This window comes from Acartia tonsa, chromosome 14 (genome assembly GCF_053477335.1).
Source record: "Acartia tonsa isolate MP-2025a chromosome 14, ASM5347733v1, whole genome shotgun sequence".
NCBI classification, from domain to species: domain Eukaryota; kingdom Metazoa; phylum Arthropoda; class Copepoda; order Calanoida; family Acartiidae; genus Acartia; species Acartia tonsa.
This window is the reverse complement of record NC_137273.1, coordinates 1,763,920-1,783,556: the sequence shown is the minus strand read 5'-3', so window position 1 is coordinate 1,783,556 and position 19,637 is coordinate 1,763,920. Positions and strand designations below refer to the sequence as shown.

The 19,637-nt window shown below is 33.8% G+C and overlaps 2 protein-coding genes across 2 annotated transcripts; both read right to left on the bottom strand.

Annotated features, from left to right (window-relative positions):
• Nucleotides 1-674: 674 nt before the first annotated feature.
• Nucleotides 675-9,198, bottom strand: Aos1 (SUMO1 activating enzyme subunit 1). The gene is made up of 11 exons (XM_080147219.1): nt 9,072-9,198; nt 6,010-6,196; nt 5,465-5,521; nt 5,138-5,230; nt 4,663-4,704; nt 3,857-3,949; nt 3,196-3,315; nt 2,584-2,652; nt 2,025-2,123; nt 1,553-1,669; nt 675-1,169 (listed from the first exon to the last, which is right to left on the bottom strand). Exons 1-11 carry the CDS (start codon nt 9,134-9,136, stop codon nt 1,080-1,082), a joined length of 1,032 nt encoding a protein of 343 aa, XP_080003345.1. The 5' UTR covers nt 9,137-9,198; the 3' UTR covers nt 675-1,079.
• LOC145305551 (uncharacterized) lies at nt 9,164-18,900 on the bottom strand. Its single transcript, XM_080147214.1, has 4 exons — nt 17,989-18,900; nt 17,361-17,498; nt 16,095-16,192; nt 9,164-10,712 (listed from the first exon to the last, which is right to left on the bottom strand). The coding sequence occupies exons 1-4, from the start codon at nt 18,154-18,156 to the stop codon at nt 9,455-9,457; spliced, it is 1,662 nt and encodes a 553-aa protein (XP_080003340.1). The 5' UTR covers nt 18,157-18,900; the 3' UTR covers nt 9,164-9,454.
• Between the last annotated feature and the right edge of the window lie 737 nt (nt 18,901-19,637).

Sequence of the window (19,637 nt, the reverse complement as noted above, 5' to 3'; positions counted from 1 at the left end):
AACTTTCAGAGATAAATTCATTTTACATTTAGAACATTTTCACCGAGTTTTATTAAGATAAGTTTATTAATTGGGGTACTAGATCGATTCCTATATTTCTAGGTTTTCGTTATTTTCTCTATTACTATTCAGGATTGACGACTGAATTTATCCGGGATTGAATATGCTTTTATTCTACATATTTCCATCAAGTTTTTATAAAGATTTGTCTATTAATTGCGGTGCTAGATCGATTTCTAGGTTATCAAGTTTTCGTGATTCAAAGATTTCGTGATTTACCTATTTTATCAAGTTTAATGATTATTGTATGACACTGCTCTCTTGTATATTTTTCCCCGATATCCATTTATAATTTTTGAGCTTCGTTACTTATGGATGTTGTCATCCTTGTTTTGATAATAAATGTTGAAAAACAAATGCATTGTTACTCAACATTTGTTAATCGTTTGTATGTCTGACTGTCTGATTTGAGGAGTTTTGCTTTTATGGATGTTGTTTATTTTAACAAGAATGGCAATCACTGTTTATAAAATTACAAAATTCCTACCTTAAATCAGTCTTGTGATCTCAAATAGCTGCCGAGAAAACACAAACAAAAAAAAACTGTCAAAACTAAAAAATCTACAGCAAAAAATCACTACAGTTCTAAGTCTTAACTTAAAATTCACATCACATTTTTATATTTTTCTGAAAAAGGAAAGAAAATTATGATTATTTTTTGAACATTTTACATTTAGGTACTTAAAACAAAACATAATATAACTTAAAAACACAAATTACAATGAGAGAAAAATAAAATATTGCAAAAATAGAAGAAAAAAATGCTTTGGTTATATAGCATTAATTTACATTTATGACAAAATAAAAAAATACTGGGTTTATTATATCAAAGTTATACATAAAGATCGACATTTTAAAATAAATTGTCTACCTTAAGAAATAACTTTGATTTTCATTGATCAAATAAAATGGTTTAAGTAAAAAGAACTGATTCGACGATTTTTTAAAAATCTGGTTCCCGGATTTTTTTGGTGGAAAGTGGGCCTCGCAACTTTCTTGATGTTTTTGGGGCCCGCAACTTAGTAGCCAATGGTCTCGACAACGCCACAAGATTCCACTGGGTTATAGAAGAAGAAATTGTTGTGTGGCGAGTCCTTGTTCGAGATGGCCTAAAAAAATAAAATATATACGTGATACATACCTAGTGTCAGTAGCATTTCATTAATCCTATCCTAATAGTAAGTTTTTTGTTTAATTTAATAGTAAATGTACTATCCTAAGAATAGAATATAGATATAAAATTAAACAACTAAAATATAGGGAGGGAGGAATGACACATTGGACTGTAAATTACAGTGGTATAACCAATGACCATGTTAACTTATTCGTTATATCAAAACTAGTTGTGTCTAAACTTCTCAACCTTTAATTTTAAATTTGATGACTTGAATTTGTTTACCATCATCATTAGAAATATATATATTTATCCATTAAAATCTCTAACTAAAGGAGAACTCTAGTGGCAGCAAATCAAACTAAAAAGCTTACTCACCTTGATGACCTCCTGAGCTAGGACACCTCCGACAATAGCGCACACCGGAGACAGCTCGGAGAACAGGAGCTCTAGGTATTCGTCAGAAACCTTCTCAACTGGAACACTCAGAGATTTCTGAAAAAAAACAATAGTTATTTGTCGGGCTAACAAAGCAAGCATTGATTTTATGATTTTTATGTTAATATTCGTAGAAAATTGACTGTAATACGATGCAGAATGGCTGATAACCTGTTCTAATCCAACGGATATTTAATAATTTATCGATTTCAAAGGCATACTGGAAAAGATAATGATTTTATGGGAAAGGAAAATCTGAACAGGCAACACTTGATTTTTCGCATACGGTTGCATGACTGTCCTTTTAATAACAAAGTAGAATGATGTTTAATGTATCTCCGTCTCTGTCTAAAGCCAACTAACTCACTAACCGCTGAACCAATTAGGTAGTATTTAAGGGAAAACAACTTACCAGTGTATCATCCCTGACAGTCTTGAGCTTCTCCAGGTCCTCAGCCCTGTGGGAGGGTCTGGGGTTGAACCCAACCTCATTGCGGAATGCAAACAGCACCTAAACAAGATATTATAATTATACAGGTCCTCAGCCCTGTGGGAGGGCCTGGGGTTGAACCCAACCTCATTGCGGAATGCAAACAGGACCTAAACAAGATATATTAACTATTGGTCTTGGTTAACTTGTCTAACCCGGCAGGGCCAATGTCTGTGGTAACCTAACAATGAAGGGCTACCAAATACCAAAAAAAAAACTTAGCCTGACCAATAGTCATAAACAAACAAACGAAAAACTAACCACTACCCCCCCCCCCCCCTACAGACCTAATGAAATATTTTTCAAAATTTGGGAACCCACTTTCTTTTTCAAAGACAAAATACTTCTCCCTGGAATTATTATCTTTTCCATTGTTTAAAAGGATAAAACGTCACTTTTAATCCCCCCTCCCCCTAAAAGGGGACATATATTTGGCCAAATAATTGACTGTAATTTTATGTTTTTTTAAAGAAAATCTTACTTGGAGTAAAAAGAAAGATGGGTCCATTCGCTTCACTCTCTTGGCATACAACTCACTGCTCCAATCAACCTAAATCATAAGATGGACAGTGAGACATACTGACGGATGAATTTGTAAAATTAGTGAAATAATAGTTATTTGCCCTATCGCTTTGAATCCGATTAATGTCTGGTGGATTAGAACCGGTTCTCAGCTATACTAAAAAATTATGTCTAGCATCGTATTATATCTAGTTTCCTTCGGCATCTCGTGGCTAAAAAACTGGTTTTATCCTTATAATTGTACATTTTATATCCGAGGAAAGCTGTTTAAAAACGATGAGGGAAATAACTATCATTGCATCGTATTATAGACAGCGGATATTAATATGACAAATCATAAGAGTAAAACCTAAATCATAAACCTAATGGACAGTGAGACATACTGACGGAAGAATGAATTAGTGTGGCTGCACTAGTAAAGTCATAAACCTTCCCAGGACCTATGAGAAGCTGCAACCCTGTATAGGAGAACCTGATTGGTTCAGTGGTTAGCGAGATCCTTCGGTACAAACATATAGACAGACAAACAGATATACAGATAGACATCCTGTTACTCATAAGGATTGTTCACCTTCAAAGCTTCGGCTAAGCTAACAAAGCTCATGGCCTTCTTGACCGTTTTCTTCACGGTCTCATCGGTTTTCTGCTTCTTGGCGTCGGGTTCTCCATCCCCTTGCGGCTCAGCTGTTACCTAAAATGATTCGTAGATTTTTAAAAGGATGTTCTTAATAAAAATGAGTAGCTACCCACCCATTCAGGGATATTAAGGGGTAAGACAAGGGTTCATAAACTGATGGACATCCCCAATTAAGATATTCAAGATCAAAATTTCTGTAGATTATTTGTAAATATGTTTCACACTGCATGTTTGAACCAATCTATGAAGATAAGCCAACGAATAAGAGAACGTGTACTTAAAACTATGGGTACCAGTATAATTTACAGCTAAATAAAATATCTAATAGAGTAGCTTAGATTCTTAATAAATAGAATCAAATCATATATCGAGTAGGTACCTAACAGGAAATCCAAAAAGAATTAGGAAAATTAAAAGCTTTTTTGATAAATCACATTGAAGGACTGACGGACAGACCTAATTATAGAATAGCTACGCTACGCACCTGTTGAGTTTCCTCCACTACGTATTCGTGTTTAATTAGATCCATAGAACCTTATAATAACACGGAGTGACGTACGGACAGACCTAATGATAGAGTAGCTACGCTATGCACCTGTTGAGTTTCCTCCTCGACGTATTCGTGTTCAATAAGATCCATGAAAGAGAAACCGTAGAATCCCATAATATCGCCAGCGTAGAATTTAACCTAAAAAATCACAAGGAATAAGATAATCGATGATGATTTGACATAAATATCACCAATGATGGTTAACAAAATAACCTCTTTATATAAACAAGTTAGAACATTTCTAGTTTTAACCAACCATATCAAAATTCAATAGAAGTACCCAAAGTTTTTAAGCTTACAAACAAGATACCTAACGTAGTTATGAAACTTTGGGTGCCAGTGTAATTTTAAGCCCATTGTCCCCTTCCTCTATGTAGCTCTATGAGAGAATGAGTTTAGAAAACTTAGGAACCAGCATAATTTACAGGCCAATGTCCCCCGCCCCCCCCCCCTCCTGGAAATACCCTAGTTATAGAGAAACAGCGCTAGGTACCTATTTTTTTATTATTAAAGAATGAGGTAATGCAATGGTCCATAAAGAGGCGTAAAGTACTTAAAAGATAAAGGTCGCTAAATCAAAGGGTTGAGTTTTTCCGTAACGCTTCGAAACCGATTAATATCCGGTGGATAAGAACCTGTTCTCAGCCATTCTGAAAAATTATGTCTAGCATCGTATTATATCCAGTTTTCTACGAATATAAAAATGAACACAAACATATTAGATTCAAACCAGTTTTTTTCAACCCGTGCCTTCGGCATCTGCGGCTGAAAAAGATAATTCTAATCTTAAAATTATACATTTTATATCCGCGGAAAGCTTTTTATAATAGGATGAAAGAAATAACTATTACCTTCTCAGCACGGCAGATACTGTTGATTCTCACCAGTTCATCCTGCAAATTTAAATAACATTAGACTAATAAGATATGAATATAAGTTCAGAATATTTCATCTCTTTGCTTTTATCAAATATTTTTTAACTAGGTACCTAACTTATTTCTATAAATGTAAGAAAGAGAATAAATAATTCTAAAATATATTTTGAGCTGATTAGATCTAGATAACTGTTTCACTGGGCCGAAATAGTTCCATTCTACGTGCCAGAATTTTGTTTTACTATTTTTTGAAAAGAGAAATATCATCCCTAAAAGAACAATAACCTCTACTCATATAAATTATTTTTACTTTACTTTTTCTTTTTGAAACTAAATTTGAAGGTGGGTTGTCCCCCGTAAAATCCTCTAGGGTCGTAATAATAAGTAGATTTAACGTTATCTACATGGTGCGATTTTGCTTTTTTTTTAAGAATCCACCTCTGTTTCTCACCTTAGGACAGTTGGTTGCAATGACAATGTCAAATTGTTTGAAGAACTCGGCATCCTTTTCAGTTGTTGCAGATTTGTCAGTTGTAACCTCAACCTTGAAAACAATTGGGATCAAGTTAATCAAAACATGCCAACATTTCATCAAGTAAAGCAGAGCATGCCAATATTTCATCGAGTAAATCAGTATGACAAAAAAATGCAATCAATTTTAATTTTCTCTCTCTAGAATTTACAAAAAGTCAAAACATTATTAAATATATTTTTTTAATTAACCATTTCGTGCATATTTCTTTAAAAATGCTTTATTCATATAAAATAAAATAATTACCATAGGGTTCAGTTGTTGAAGTCTTTCCAGAGAAGCTTCGGCCCTGTTCTCTCCAACCTAAAATTTAAAAATAAATTGTTAATAAAGATCTCTACAACTGAAAGTTTACTAAAGATTTTTCTGTATACTTGACTATCTTCCTTATCTATATAGTATATACATTTCACTATGTCCGTCTGTCTGATAACTATCTATCTTTCTACAACTATCTTCTCCGGGATGACACTGTCTGTCTATCTATCTATCTATCTTTCAACCAACCTTATCCCTAGGAGCTAGAAACTGACTGGTGGCATGCTCCTCCGCGACCACACTGTCTGTCTGTCTGTCTGTCTGTCTGTCTGTCTGTCTGTCTGTCTGTCTGTCTGTCTGTCTGTCTGTCTGTCTGTCTGTCTGTCTATCTATCTATCTATCTATCTATCTATCTATCTGTCTATCTATCTATCTATCTATCTATCTATCTATCTATCTATCTATCTATCTATCTATCTATCTATCTATCTATCTATCTATCTATCTATCTATCTATATATCCATCCACCAACCTTATCCCTAGGAGCTAGAAACTGACTGGTGGCATCTTCCTCCGTAACGACGCTATTGTCCACCATCTTCATGGAGTTGATGCCGGCAAGGACCAGGTTCTTGGCCACCTCGCAGCCCAGGCCACGCACGCCCAGCAGGCAAACCTTGGCGGCGCGCAAACGCTTCTGAGCGTCCAGACCCCATAGTCTGTAAAAATTAATGGATTTTAACGGATATTGTATGAAAATGGCCGATAAATTGACGTACGTACTTCTTCTGTATATTACAATTATTGGTTGAAAAGTTTGTACACTACTCTCTTGTAACCAACTAATCAAGATTTAATAAAAAGTACCCATAATTTTCAATACAACAAATGAGAGAACGTGGTTCTAAAACTTTGGGTACCAGTAAGATTTACATTCTAATATAATAGCCCCACAGTCAGGAACCAAGGAACCAAATATTCTTCTCGTAAATGGTTTCAACATTTACGTGATACCCTTATATAAAAGTAACAGGATGTTTGACCATGTGTATAGAAACTTCTAGACATCTATGAAATAAAGAAATAAAGCAGGGACAGCCTACTTAAGATTAAAAGGAAACACTTTAATTTAATATGAAGATTTACCACTTATATATATTCAAGAGACTTTAACTATAAATAGAAAGGTTTCGTTAGACTTTCGGGGATATGTAAATTGATGACAAATTGATTTATCCATAATGATCAAAAATAGATTTATACAGGTTTTTAAAGAAAAATTATTTAAAGAAGACATATCATTAAATAAAACAATATAATATCAAATAAGAAAAGTATGATAAAATCCTAAATTATTCTATAATTACTTAAAATACCTATTAATATTTCACTAAAATAAGCTGAAAATCACTGTAAATAACACAAAAAAAACATTCATATTTTTATCAACTTCACTGTATTATGTAACACCTACGAAAATTTTCCCAAAACAAAGTTTAAAATCAGCTGGTTTTTAAAGATGTTTTTGCTAAAGTAAGGGTAAAAAAGACTATTTTTTTATATAAAAAATGTTTTTACAGTAGGTACTTTAAAAAGCTAGGTATATTATAAAAAAAAACAATAGGTAATATTTTTATTTTTAAAAAAGCATATTAACCCCTTAAATAAAGTTGTGTACATATAGTTTGAAAATGCGTCTAGTGGCGGTTTTCTAAAAAATCGTTCAAAATAGAATGATAGTTCAGTATAAGTGTAAGTAAAGTATGAATCATTCTGTGACATCAGGATTAATGACAACTATAGAAATATTAATAGTAAGGTGGTTGACCACTGAAGTAGTTCAGTGCAGGGAGGGAGGGGACATTGGACTGTTTATTAAACTAGTCCCCAAAGTTTTATAATGCAGTTTTATTATTCGTTGGCTTCACAATTTTTGGGAATTTTGATTAGTTGAGTTGGGCGTCCAAACGTTTCAAACAATAATTATGACATACAGAAGGGGGTTATCATCATTGGGGATGCATATAAATTTATCGGCCATTGTCTTATCCCTTTAGATCCCTGAAGTACTTTGGTGTGCGTCTCTATCAAGAGTATTCTAAGCAAGGGGATCTTAGGGGATAAGACAATGGACGAAAAATTAATTTACATCTCCAATGATGATAAAACAAAATGAACTAAAATTATTGGTTGAAAAGTTTAAATATTGCTAGTTTAAACCACACAATCAAAATTTAATATAAGAACCCAAGGTTTTTGAGCGAACAAACTTTGGGTACAAGTATAATTTACGGTCCAGTGTCCCCTCCCTCCCTGGGACTGAAGACATAAAATACGCTGTGTTCCCACGCGCCCTTGAAGTTAACAACAACCATCAGACAACCAGCATGTTTAGATAAAACAGCAAAAATAATGATTAGCAATATTTGAGATTAACTCTTTTGTGAAATAAAGTTTATCAAATAGCGAAATAATGCAGAGAGAGAGGGGACAATGGGCTGTTTATTACACTAGTCCCCAAAGTTTTATATTAGCGTTTTCTTGGTTTATCAACTTTGGGAACTAAAGTTAATTTTGATTGGTTGATTCAATAAGTTATGTGTTGAAACGTTTCAACCACTAATTGTAATCTACATAAGGGGTAATTTTGTGTATCATCATAGGGGATATTCATCAATTTATCTGCCATTGTCTTATCCCTTTATATCCATGATTAGTAATTAATATCGTTTTCTCCACATTATTATCTTATCAATTTGCTTTTTGGAAATTTAAATTTTGGTGGTTTTATGTAGACAACTTTGCTTTCTTATGCCCGTTGAAGCAGAGAGAGATAATAGATAATAGCCCATAAAAAAAAACAATGACTAAGCATTTTTTTAAAGATGGATGTATTTAACTATAATGACCGACTTCACCCCAAGCCTCTAGGAAATAAGTCCCCAAAGTAAAATGGCACAGTGGTATAGTAAAAAACAAACACCAATAACCACTAATAAATAACAAAATAAATCAGATTTTCACTTAAAACCACAAAACTTGCAACTTTATGATAAATTCAAACGGATGCGCCCTTAGAGGCTTACACGATGGGGAGGGGAGGTGAAAAGGGAGAGGATGGGGGGTATAGTTATTTTAGCTAGCTGCAAGCATCACTTTGTTAAAGTACATGATATTTTGTGCAACATCCAAGTAATAATAAATCCAACTCGGCAAAATACTGATTTTAGATTTTGAATTATGATGATTGATAGTTGTAATATAATTGACATTTGCAGTTTAATCAAGATTTCAAATTTATTTAAAAAGACTTTAAAATAACAGAGATCTTAAGGGATGAGACAATAGATGAAAATTTGATTTGAAAATTTGATGAAACAAAAGTAACAATATTTTGTAGATTAAATAGTGGAAAACTTTAGACACTTACCTAAAGTTTGTATCAACAAATTCAGAATTAAGTACAAACCAATAAGAGAATGTATTATACCATTACCTACTAAGTAAAAATCTCAGAAATTGAATTTTTTTCTCTATGGGTTTTTTGTAACTACCTTTTTACATCCCCCCCCACCATTTTTTGAAGTCCTTTACCTGATCTGCCTGTCGTACAGCTGTGCCTCCTGCTCAGAAATCTCCAAGTTAGTTTGCTCAACCATTTTTACAAGTTTTCTGGCGGGTGAAAATTTCTCTGAAAAAAAATATTCTTAAAAGTTATTATCACCAATAAGGCTGGATCTATTATTGGGAACTAAATTCAGGGGTGTATATTCTACAAATTTGATACTGCTAAAATGTGGGGGGGGGGGGGGGGGAATGTAAAAATTAAGATAACTGAAAATATTTTCCCCTTCCTTGCTAAAAAAAAAACTAGGAGGGGAAAAAAATAAAAAAATTTGCACCTGGGGGAAAAAATGAATCTTGCGCAGAATATACACCCCTGGAATATTATATCACATACTTTGAACATTGACTTTTTATCTGATTGGACAACCATCATGAAAGAGTGGGATAAGGTCAGGACATGGATAGAACTCCTTGGCTCTCAGTCTCATGGCTCTGTTCACATCCTGCTTCAGTATTAGTACAGAGTCAGCTTGCAGTCCTACTGCATCCACCATCTTTGAGCAGTATTTGCTTGGATGTTTAGCTGTAAGCTTGTCAACCAAAGAATCATTGATACAGCCTGGCAGTAGTAAGGTCTTCAAATTGGGATACTTCAAGTTGTATTTATTCAGTCTATATTCATCATATAATGATGTTGTAACAGTATAATTTGATATAAAAAGAAATTCAAGATTTTTAGCATTGAAAGTTGCTCTCAAGGCCCCAAGTCCCATTATGTACAAATCTCTCAAGTTTGGAAGGTCAAATTCTAACTTTTGCACAGGCGCAAATTCATTGCTTGTTGGATGTGGAAATGTACACACTAACTGCTCCAGAGTAGATGAACAATCTTGTACGAATTTCCACCCTGATTTCACATTCTCATCAATAAACAAATATTTCAAATTCCTGAACTTTGCCCTTTTATCAAACTCATCAAGATCTTGAATCCAAAGGGTAATCAGTTGTTCAGCAAACTGTTCAGCAAATCTATAGGGTTCTAATGTACCACCTTCTATGAAAATGTGCAATAACTTTGGCATTTTAATTTCAGGTATTAAACTTTCATCACAATAGCAACATTTAAAATCTATTCTTCTCACATTTTCACTGCAAACAAATGTAAAAAAATTTATTGGTGGGAAACCACAATCAGTAAACTTTAAGGCTTGTATGCGAGGTAGATTAATTTCATAAGGAATCTGAATCCAATCCCAATAGCCACGAATAGATATCTTGGTAAGAGTGTTTGCATGTCTTTTAATTAACTCTACCTCTATATTGTAATCTCTTTCATCGTGTTTTCCCATTTTTTCCAAATGAAGCATTTCTAGATGAGGAAATTTAAAAAACTCATTTAACAAAAATTCTTCATTTCCTGTCAAAAATATACGAAGTCCTGTAACATAAACACCCCAGACATTCAATATCCAGGTTAAAATTGCTTTCTGGTAGGCTTGGCAAAGTTCTTTATTCAGTAGCCCAATGTTGATGCTGAAGTTTAGAGAAATGTCATCTATTTTTGCCTTTTCAAGTGTGTCCTGAACTTCTTTAAATTTTGAGAATTCATCCAGATCTATTTTCCACGTTCTGAAGGTGGAGTCCAGAATTTTAACTTTCTTTCCGAACCTAAAACATAAATCATATCATGAACAGATTTTAGAAAAAAAATTAAGTTTAGTTATCATTAAAATAGACCTAATGGAGTAAAGCAAAATAAATAAGTGTCCTTTAGTACAGGCATATAAAAAGGAATCTAAAGGGATAAGAAATAAAATTTTTGATAAATTGATGTACATCCCCAATGATGATACAAAAAAGATTTCTGTAGATTACAATTGAACACTCCACTTAATGAACCACCAATAACAATTTTTAAAAAGTCCCTTAAGTAGTTCAGTAAAACCAGTATTAAGGGGGGGGGGGGGCGTAATGACATTTATTCGTAATCCGTGAGCAAAATGGTATTAAAATTTAGCTAGACCCTTCAAACTTGGTATATAAGCTTAGTCCTATAGGTATTACATCTAAATGGCAAAAAAATCTAAAATTTTTTATTTTAAGGTTAGGTTAGGTAAGAAAAACCCTGCGGAAATGGGGTTTTAGGCTTTTTTTGTTCTATTTTGATGGGGAAACTTACCTTAAATTGTTTTTTCTTAGGGTTTTAACTTAAATACACTGTATCTATTCAAATGGACTTTATTTAAGATGATTCAGCAAGTCGGGGACCGACCCCAGGGGGCTAGGTGGGTGGGGGGTTAAGTGCATTTTTCCCAATACATATGTTGTGATACATCTAATTATAGGTTTTTTAGGTCAAGGAACTCAAATTTAGAACTAAATTAAGCATTCGACTAATCTGAAGGTAGCCCCAGCGGGCTAGGTTGTTGGCCCGCAGGGGTTAAGTGCATTTTTTCCAATCTATATCATGTTATATATCAAAATATAGGTTTTTTAGGCTGAGAAACTCAAATTCTAAGCGAAATTCAGGGTGGCCACAGACTTTTTTTCAAAATAGTATAAAATAGTATGCAAAAAAAAAGTAAATAGTATGCAATAGTATGTAAAATTTTAAAAAATAGTATGCAATAGTATGTAAATTTTTTAAAAATAGTATGAAATAGTATGCATTTTAAACAAAATAGTATGAAATAGCAAGCATTTAAAACACTATAGGGCCTTAAAATGTTGGTTAGCTATCAGGAAACCATTACTTTCTTGTCTTATTAGATTGAAAAACATAGTAACAAACACCAACATTCTATTCTGAAAAAATTTTTTTAAAAATGAGCTAAGAAGGGGGGGGGAAGTTCTGACACATTTGCGTAAACGGTGAGTATAGGCTTTATCTTTGGACTGAGAGGATAGGTTATTTGGGATAAAATCATTCTTATATGATGAATTTCCCCAAGATTTAAGATTTTTTGGATAGGCCTCCAGGTTCCGGAGCTCCAGGCCTCCAGGTGGTCTCTGTACAGGTAAAATTGAAAAAAAAATTTTTTTTTTTTAAAGTTACAGGTCAACTTATAAAACAAAATATGCATATTTTGTTTTATAAGTTGATTTTAAACTTTAAAAAAAATTTTTTTTTTCATTTTTACCTGTACAGAGACCACCTGGAGGCCTGGAGCTCCGGAACCTGGAGGCCTATCCAAAAAATCTTAAATCTGGGGGAAATTCATCATATAAGAATGATTTTATCCCTAATAACCTATCCTCTCAGTCCAAAGATAAAGCCTATACACACCGTTTACGCAAATGTGTCAGAACTTCCCCCCCCCCTTAGTAAAAAAATAAGTTGTTTATTGACTATTAAAAATTTTGGACTAGTAAAATAATTTTGTTGTGCACAGTGTCATAATTCACATCGTGATTTTAAAAAGAAATATCATATAAAAAAATTGAAAGTTCAAATATAATAATAAATAAAGGTAAAGTTTCTGACAGGGGCGTCCAAGCTTTTTATTTTGAGGGGGTTAAAAATTTTGTAAGGGGGGGGTAATTCGTTTTTTGGGAGGGTAAAATTTTTTGGGGGGGTAATTTAAATTTTGTTAAATATATAGTATTAAAAATGCGCGCAAAGCGCGCCAAAAATTTTTTTTATTAGAGATTTTTTATTTTGGGGGTAAATATTTTACAACAAAATGAGAGGATCTCATCTTTCTAATGACATAGAGAAACACATTATATTTATATTAGTTTGTTAGGAGTTAATCATAAACCTCAGTAACCTGTAGGATCATTTAATAATAAAAGTACTCCTCAATGATATTAAAATTTAAAAGAAGAAATCTTTACATTGAATGTAGAAATACCAATAACTTTCAATAAAGGTACAACAATCTGAACTGAAAGACTACTTTCTTCTGGAAACATTTCTAAAAAAAAATTGAAAACAAAGTAGCGAGTTTGCCGCATTTTCACAGTAGCATAGATAGGCATTTAGGTTAGGTAAGTGTTAATGATTGCCCCGCAGGGTTAGAGCCCCCCGCAGGGACTAGAAATAGGAGAAAAGATACTGTGAAAATGCGATGAAACCTGCTACTTGGCTTTCTTTTCATGATCAAAAAAATCAGTTTGTTTTAGTTACCTAAAAATTGAAGATTTATCTGAAATCCAAAGAAATAGTGGAAATAGTATGCAATTTTGGACAATAGTGGAAATAGTGGAAATAGTATGTTTGTGGCCAGCCTGGAAATTTAGCATTAGACTAACCTGAAGCTAACCCCCCCGGGCTAGATTGGTTTTTGCAGGGCTTAAGAGCATTTACCTAACCTAACCTAGAAACTTACTTATATTTTTAATGTTTTTTTTATAAACTTTGTCTATTAATGAAGACTTTATTTAAGATAATCAAGCAAGCCGGAACCGACCCCAAGCGGGCTAGGTTGGTGGCCCGCAGGGGTTAAGTGCATTTTTTCCAATATATATCTTGTTATATATCAAAATATAGGTTTTTTAGGTGAAGAAACTCAAATTCTGAGCGAAAATTAGCATTAGCTAACCCCCCCGGGCTAGATTGGTTTTCTGCAGGGCTTAAGAGCATTTACCTAACCTAACCTAGAAACTTACTTATATTTTTACTTGTTTTTTTTTAATAAACTTTGCCTATTAATGAGGACTTTATTTAAGATAATCCAGCAAGTCGGGAACCGACCTCAGATGGCTAGGTTGGTTTTCTGCAGGGCTTAAGAGCATTTACCTAACCTAACCTAGAAACTTACTTATTTTTTTACAGGTTTTTTTTCTTGAATAAACTGTGTCTGTAGGGGTTAAGTGCATTATTTTCCAAAATACATCTTGGGATATATCAAAATATAGGTTTTTAAGGTCAAGAACTCAAATTCAGAGCTAAAATAAGCATTAGAATAATCTGAAGCTAACCCAGCGGGCTAGTTGGGTTGCCCACAGGGCTAAAGTGCATTTAACCTAACCTAACCTAGAAACTTACATTCAATATTTTTTTTTAGGTTTTTTTTCTCGAATAAGTGGAAATGGGGTTTTTAGGCTTTTTTTGGTCTATTTTGATGTGGAAACTTACCTTAAATTGTTTTTTTCTTAGGGTTTTAACTTAAATACACTGGACATTATTTCAGATGATCCAGCAAGTTGAAGACCGACCCCAGCGGGCTAGGTGGGTGGCCTGTAGGGGTTAAATGCCTTTTTTAGAAAAAGTATGTGTTATCATACATTAACTCATAAGTTTTTTGGTTCAAGAAACACAAATTTACAGCTAATAAAAGGATCAGACTAATCTGAAGCTAGCCCCAGCGGGCTAGGTGGGTTTCCTGCAAGTCTTAAATGCATTTTACCTAACCTGACCTGGAACCTTACTTTTTTTTTTAGGTTTTTTTTTCTGGAATAAACTGTGTCTATTTATGAGAACATTCAAATTCAAATTTAGAGCTAATAATAGAATCAGACTAATCTGAAGCTAGCCCCTGCGGGCTAGGTGGGTTGCCTGCAAGGCTTAAAAGCATTTTACCAAACCTAACCTAGAATCTTACTTTTTTGAAGATTTTTTAATTGAATAAACTTTTAATGAGAACATTATTTAAGATGATCTAGCAAGTCGGGGACTGACCCAGGCGGGCTAGGTTTTACTTAGATACACAGTGTTCAGTCCTAAAGCCATCATTTAAAAGATTCTTCATACAGGAGGCTGACCCAAGGAGGTCCACAACTTGCTGGATCATCTAAAATAATGTCCTCATTCATAGACACAGTACATTCAAGGAAAAAACCAAAAAATAAATAAGTTTCTAGGATAAGTTAGGTAAAATGCACTTAAGCCCTGCAGAATATCTACCTAGCCCGCGGGGGTTAGCTTCAGGTAAGACTTATGCTAATTTTAGTTCTGAATTTGAGTTTCTTGACCTTAAAAACCTATATTTTGATATATAACAAGATGTATATTGGAAAATAATGCATTTAACCCCTACGGGCCACCGACCTAGCCCGCTGGGGCTAGCTTCAGATTAGCCTTATGCTAATTCTAGTTCTAAATTTGATTTAACTGACCTAAAAAACTTATAATTAGATGTATCCCAACATATATATTGGGAAAAATGCCCTTAACCCCTGCGGGCCACCAACCTAGCCCGCTGGGGTCGGTTCCCGACTTGCTGGATTATCTTAAAAAAAGTCCTCATTAATAGACAAATTTATTCAAGAAAAAAACATGTAAAAATATAAGTAAGTTTCTAGGTTAGGTTAGGTAAATGCTCTTAAGCCCTGCAGAAAACCAACCTAGCCCGGGGGGGGAGGGGTTAGCTTCAGGTTAGTCTAATGTTAATTTCGCTCAGAATTTGAGTTTCTTGACCTAAAAAACCTATATTTTGATATATAACAAGATATATATTAGAAAAAATTAACTTAACCCCTGCAGGCCACCAACCTAGCCCGATGGGGCTAGCTTTAGATTAATCTAATGCTTATATTAGCTCTGAATTTGAGTTCCTTGACCTAAAAAACCTATAATTAGATGTATCACAACATATGTATTGGGAAAAATGCACTAAACCCCTGCGGGCCACCCACCTAGCCCCCTGGGGTCGGTCCCCGACTTACTGAATCATCTTAAATAAAGTCCATATGAATAGATACAGTGTATTTAAGTTAAAACCCTAAGAAAAAACAATTTAAGGTAAGTTTCCACATCAAAATAGACCAAAAAAAGCCTAAAAACCCCATTTCCGCAGGGTTTTTCTTACCTAACCTAACCTTAAAATAAAAAATTTTGGATTTTTTTACCATTTAGATGTAATACCTATAGGACTAGGCTTATATACCAAGTTTGAAGGGTCTAGCTAAATTTTAAGACCATTTTGCTCACGGATTACGAATAAATGTCATTACGCCCCCCCCCCCCCCTTTTATGATTTTAGTTTTAATATTCTTGAAAAAATGTCTGAAATACGATGCTATATGATTTTTAGTATGGCTAAGAACCGGTTAAAATCCAGCAGATATTAATCGGTTTTGAGGCCGCAAACTGGAATATAAAATTACCATCTGTTGATGAGCCTAAGACTTTTCTTATCCTTGATGTCCAGTGATTTAAATACTCGAGAGAGAACTGTGTCAGGTAGGCTCATAATTGGAAACACCTGCGGAAAAATGGAATTTTAATAATGGATAAATTTCAGTAATGGATAATTTAAGAGGATATAAGGTTGCTAATATGGACATAATTTATTGGTTAGTTCTTTCATACAGTATGAGGAGAGGATATGGGATGGGGGGAGATAGCTAAGTTATTTTAGCCAGCTACAAGATTCACTTTATTACAATACATGATAATCTGGTGTAAGATACAAGTAATAATACATCCATTGTTATAAAATATTGAGGTTTTAAAGTTATGAAAATTTTGTTAACAGTAGAGCAGCATAAATGTGCAGAATATTAAGCTATAGGTATGTACTTTATTCATTTGATTTGCCGACCGATCACATCATGGTTACCAGAAAACCCCAGGGGTATACATTCTGCACAAAATTCCTTTTTTTTCCCTGCTGCAATTTTTTTTATTTTATTCCCAATCCTAATTTTTTCCAGCAAGGAAGGGGAAAAAATGGAAAAATATTTTCAGAAATCTTTTATTCATATTATCCCCCCTCCCACGCATTCTTTTAGTTTTTTTCACAAAGGAGGGAAGAAAAATGGAGAGAAAAAATGTTTTCAGTTCACATTTTTAGATTTTTTTCCCCCAACCTCATATTTTTATTTTTTCTCCCCCCTTTAGCAGGGTCAACAATGCAGAATATACACCACACACCTGGATACCTCTTTAAACAAGAATGACAACATCCATAAAAGCGAAGCACTGAAACGGTAGGACAAACGGACATTAACATTTGTATAGTGTCAAAACTGAATAATCAGAATATATTTGTTTAAAAACTGCTGGATACAGGATAATATTTATGGACATACTTACATTTTTTGGACTTGATTATAGAGTTGATCACTTATAACATTATACTTTGTTGCCCCAGGAATTAATATACAAAAAATCATTTCAATCGGATGATTAGATCACATGAAAATTTTTTGTTAAAAAAGTAATCAATGTTTAAAATGGACGTGATATTCTGGTAATGATTATAGAGTTGCTACGCTTTCTAAATCGTACCTAACTACTAAAGGAATCACCATGCTAAGTTTGAAATCGATAGGACAATTCTAACATGCCTAAATTAACGAAAAAAGCTATCCGTTACGGACGGACCTACCCAAATTATAGAAAAGCTTCGCTTTTAAAAATTGTGTTACCTTTCTACACTGGCACACACTAGGATCTTCCAACAGTTTTGCCTTTTTGTTGTAACCAACATTTCTACGTATTGGTAATTCTCTCTTATTTGTCTCTACTTCTTTATTCTGTAGCGGCTTTTTATTTTCCTCTAGATCCTTAAGAAAAAAAAATTCCCATAACAAAGAAGGGTAATAATCATAAGCGCACCGAAATACTTTTCCCAAATTTTTATATTAAAAGGAAATAAAGTGGGAGGGGGGTAGTTCCTTGTTTGTTTATTTATTACATTAAGTCAGGTTATATTGGGTATAAAAATCGCAGATATAGGCCCCGCAAGTTTAGGGCCCCCAGAGAAGAGAACTAGTCCGCCCAATTCATTTCAAAGTCAATTTATTGTTTTTATTTTGTAACTGCAGAATCAGATCTCGCTAACAGTTTTACTTTTATGTGCAAAGTAGATTCTCATCTGGGGAGGTTTATAACTATTTTGGAGAAGGGTTGCACCACCCTTCCAAGAGAAATAGCCCCCCAAAAAGAAAAAAATAGCAAAAACTCGATCCAACCCCCCCCCCCCACACACACACATTTAGTGCCCATAAATGCATTAAGTGGCGTAGCCGCCAGTAAATTAACAGATTAACCAACCTTTAGAATGAGATGGATATCTGATGCAAGCTGTGCCGCTGACTGTCCTTGTTTAGGAATACCAAGTTGGTCAGCTATCTTCCTTAGCTGGCCCAGAATACTATTCTCATCATGTGATGTTAGAGACATCCTCTGAAAATAAAGTAAATCAAACAAAGATGACAACATCCATAAAAGCGAAGAATTGAAACGATAGGACAAACGAACACTAACACTTGTTTAGTGTCAGAACTGAATAATCAGAATATAAATGTATAAATGTCGAAGCAAAATTGTAAGTAAAATTGTTGAAAAACTGCTTGATACAGAATAATGTTTATGGACATACTTACATTTTTAGGACTTGATTATAGAGTTGCTTCGCTTATAATATTGTACTTTGTTGTCCCAGGAATCAGTATACCAAAAATCAGATTAATCGAATTATTAGATCACATAAAAATTTGTTGATAAAAAAGTAAAAAAATCAACATGTTTTAAATGGACGTACGGACATTCTGGTAACGATTATAGAGTTGTTACGCTTACTAAATCGTACCTAACTACTACAGGAATCACCATGCAAAGTTTGAAATCAATAGGACAATTCTAACATGCCTAAATTAGCGAAAAAAGCTATCCGTTACGGACGGACCGACCCTAATTATAGAACAGGGGTGTATATTCAGCATGGGTTACCCTGCTGAAGTTTTGGGGGGGGAGGGATATTACAGTGGGATGCTTTTAAGGTGACCGCATCGATGTAACTTTCGCCCTTCTGGTGGGAGCTGGGTGAGAAAAGTAAACCTTAAGTCTTCTATAGTTTTCTCTTTGTTATGCCAATAGCTTTCAATCGACACATAAATATCCAAGATTGGTCTACTGTAGCAGGTGACTCGGCAACCTTGAAAACAACCCAATGCAATGTATGTATTCTCTATACAACAAATAGTTCAACAGAACAATATTGCTAAATTGAATTGTAAATTTGGTGAGGTATTTAAAAAAAAATTCATTTGGCCTTGTAATTGTAAATGCTGTTGATTTCTACTATTAGTTCATCAGAATACTTTTATCTGTCTTAGGTAGTCATATCTATGAGAGGGAAACAATATACAGAACAAAAACTAAGAAAATACTAAAAATCACTATGTAAGTGGTATATAAATACTTTAAATTATAGACTATACATATAATTGAAAATAATATCTATATATAAACCAATTACGCGTTGATTTACTTAAAGTATCATTTTTTGTAGAGTTCTATTTCAAAAGTTTCTTTAACTAAGTCCAAGTTATTTGATACTTCAGTACAGAATAGTTTGGTTTCGTTCGTCGATTTTGAAACATATCTTTTTACAATTCCCTAAGATTAAGCTTTAGTTAAATTCAGGGATCTTAAGGGATAAGACAATGGGCGATAAGTTGATGTATATCAGAAAGTTTAAGACACTAATAGTTTTAGGAAAGTTACCCAATCAAGATTTAATCTAAGTACCCTTAGCTTTAAAGCAGCGAATGAGAGACCGTGTTTCTAAAACTTTGGAGACCTGATATACAGTCCAATGCCCCACCACTGAGAAATATTAATCATATATTAGGTTAAAGAAAGTATTTGTAGACTGAAATAGGGCATTAAATCAACTGAACATTATTGAGATCTTACAC

Coding starts and splice junctions, on each gene's coding strand:
- Aos1 (XM_080147219.1), bottom strand. CDS start 9,136: ATGGTTGAGCAAACTAACTTGGAGATTTCTGAGCAGGAGGCACAGCTG. Junction 3,316..3,856: donor TCGAGGAGGAAACTCAACAG/GTGCATAGCGTA, acceptor GAATCATTTTAG/GTAACAGCTGAGCCGCAAGG. Junction 1,670..2,024: donor CTGTCAGGGATGATACACTG/GTAAGTTGTTTT, acceptor GTTTTTTTTCAG/AAATCTCTGAGTGTTCCAGT.
- LOC145305551 (XM_080147214.1), bottom strand. CDS start 18,156: ATGTTGTCATCTTTGTTTGATTTACTTTATTTTCAGAGGATGTCTCTA. Junction 17,499..17,988: donor ATATCCATCTCATTCTAAAG/GTTGGTTAATCT, acceptor TTTTTTCTTAAG/GATCTAGAGGAAAATAAAAA. Junction 16,193..17,360: donor GTGTGTGCCAGTGTAGAAAG/GTAACACAATTT, acceptor ATTTTTCCGCAG/GTGTTTCCAATTATGAGCCT.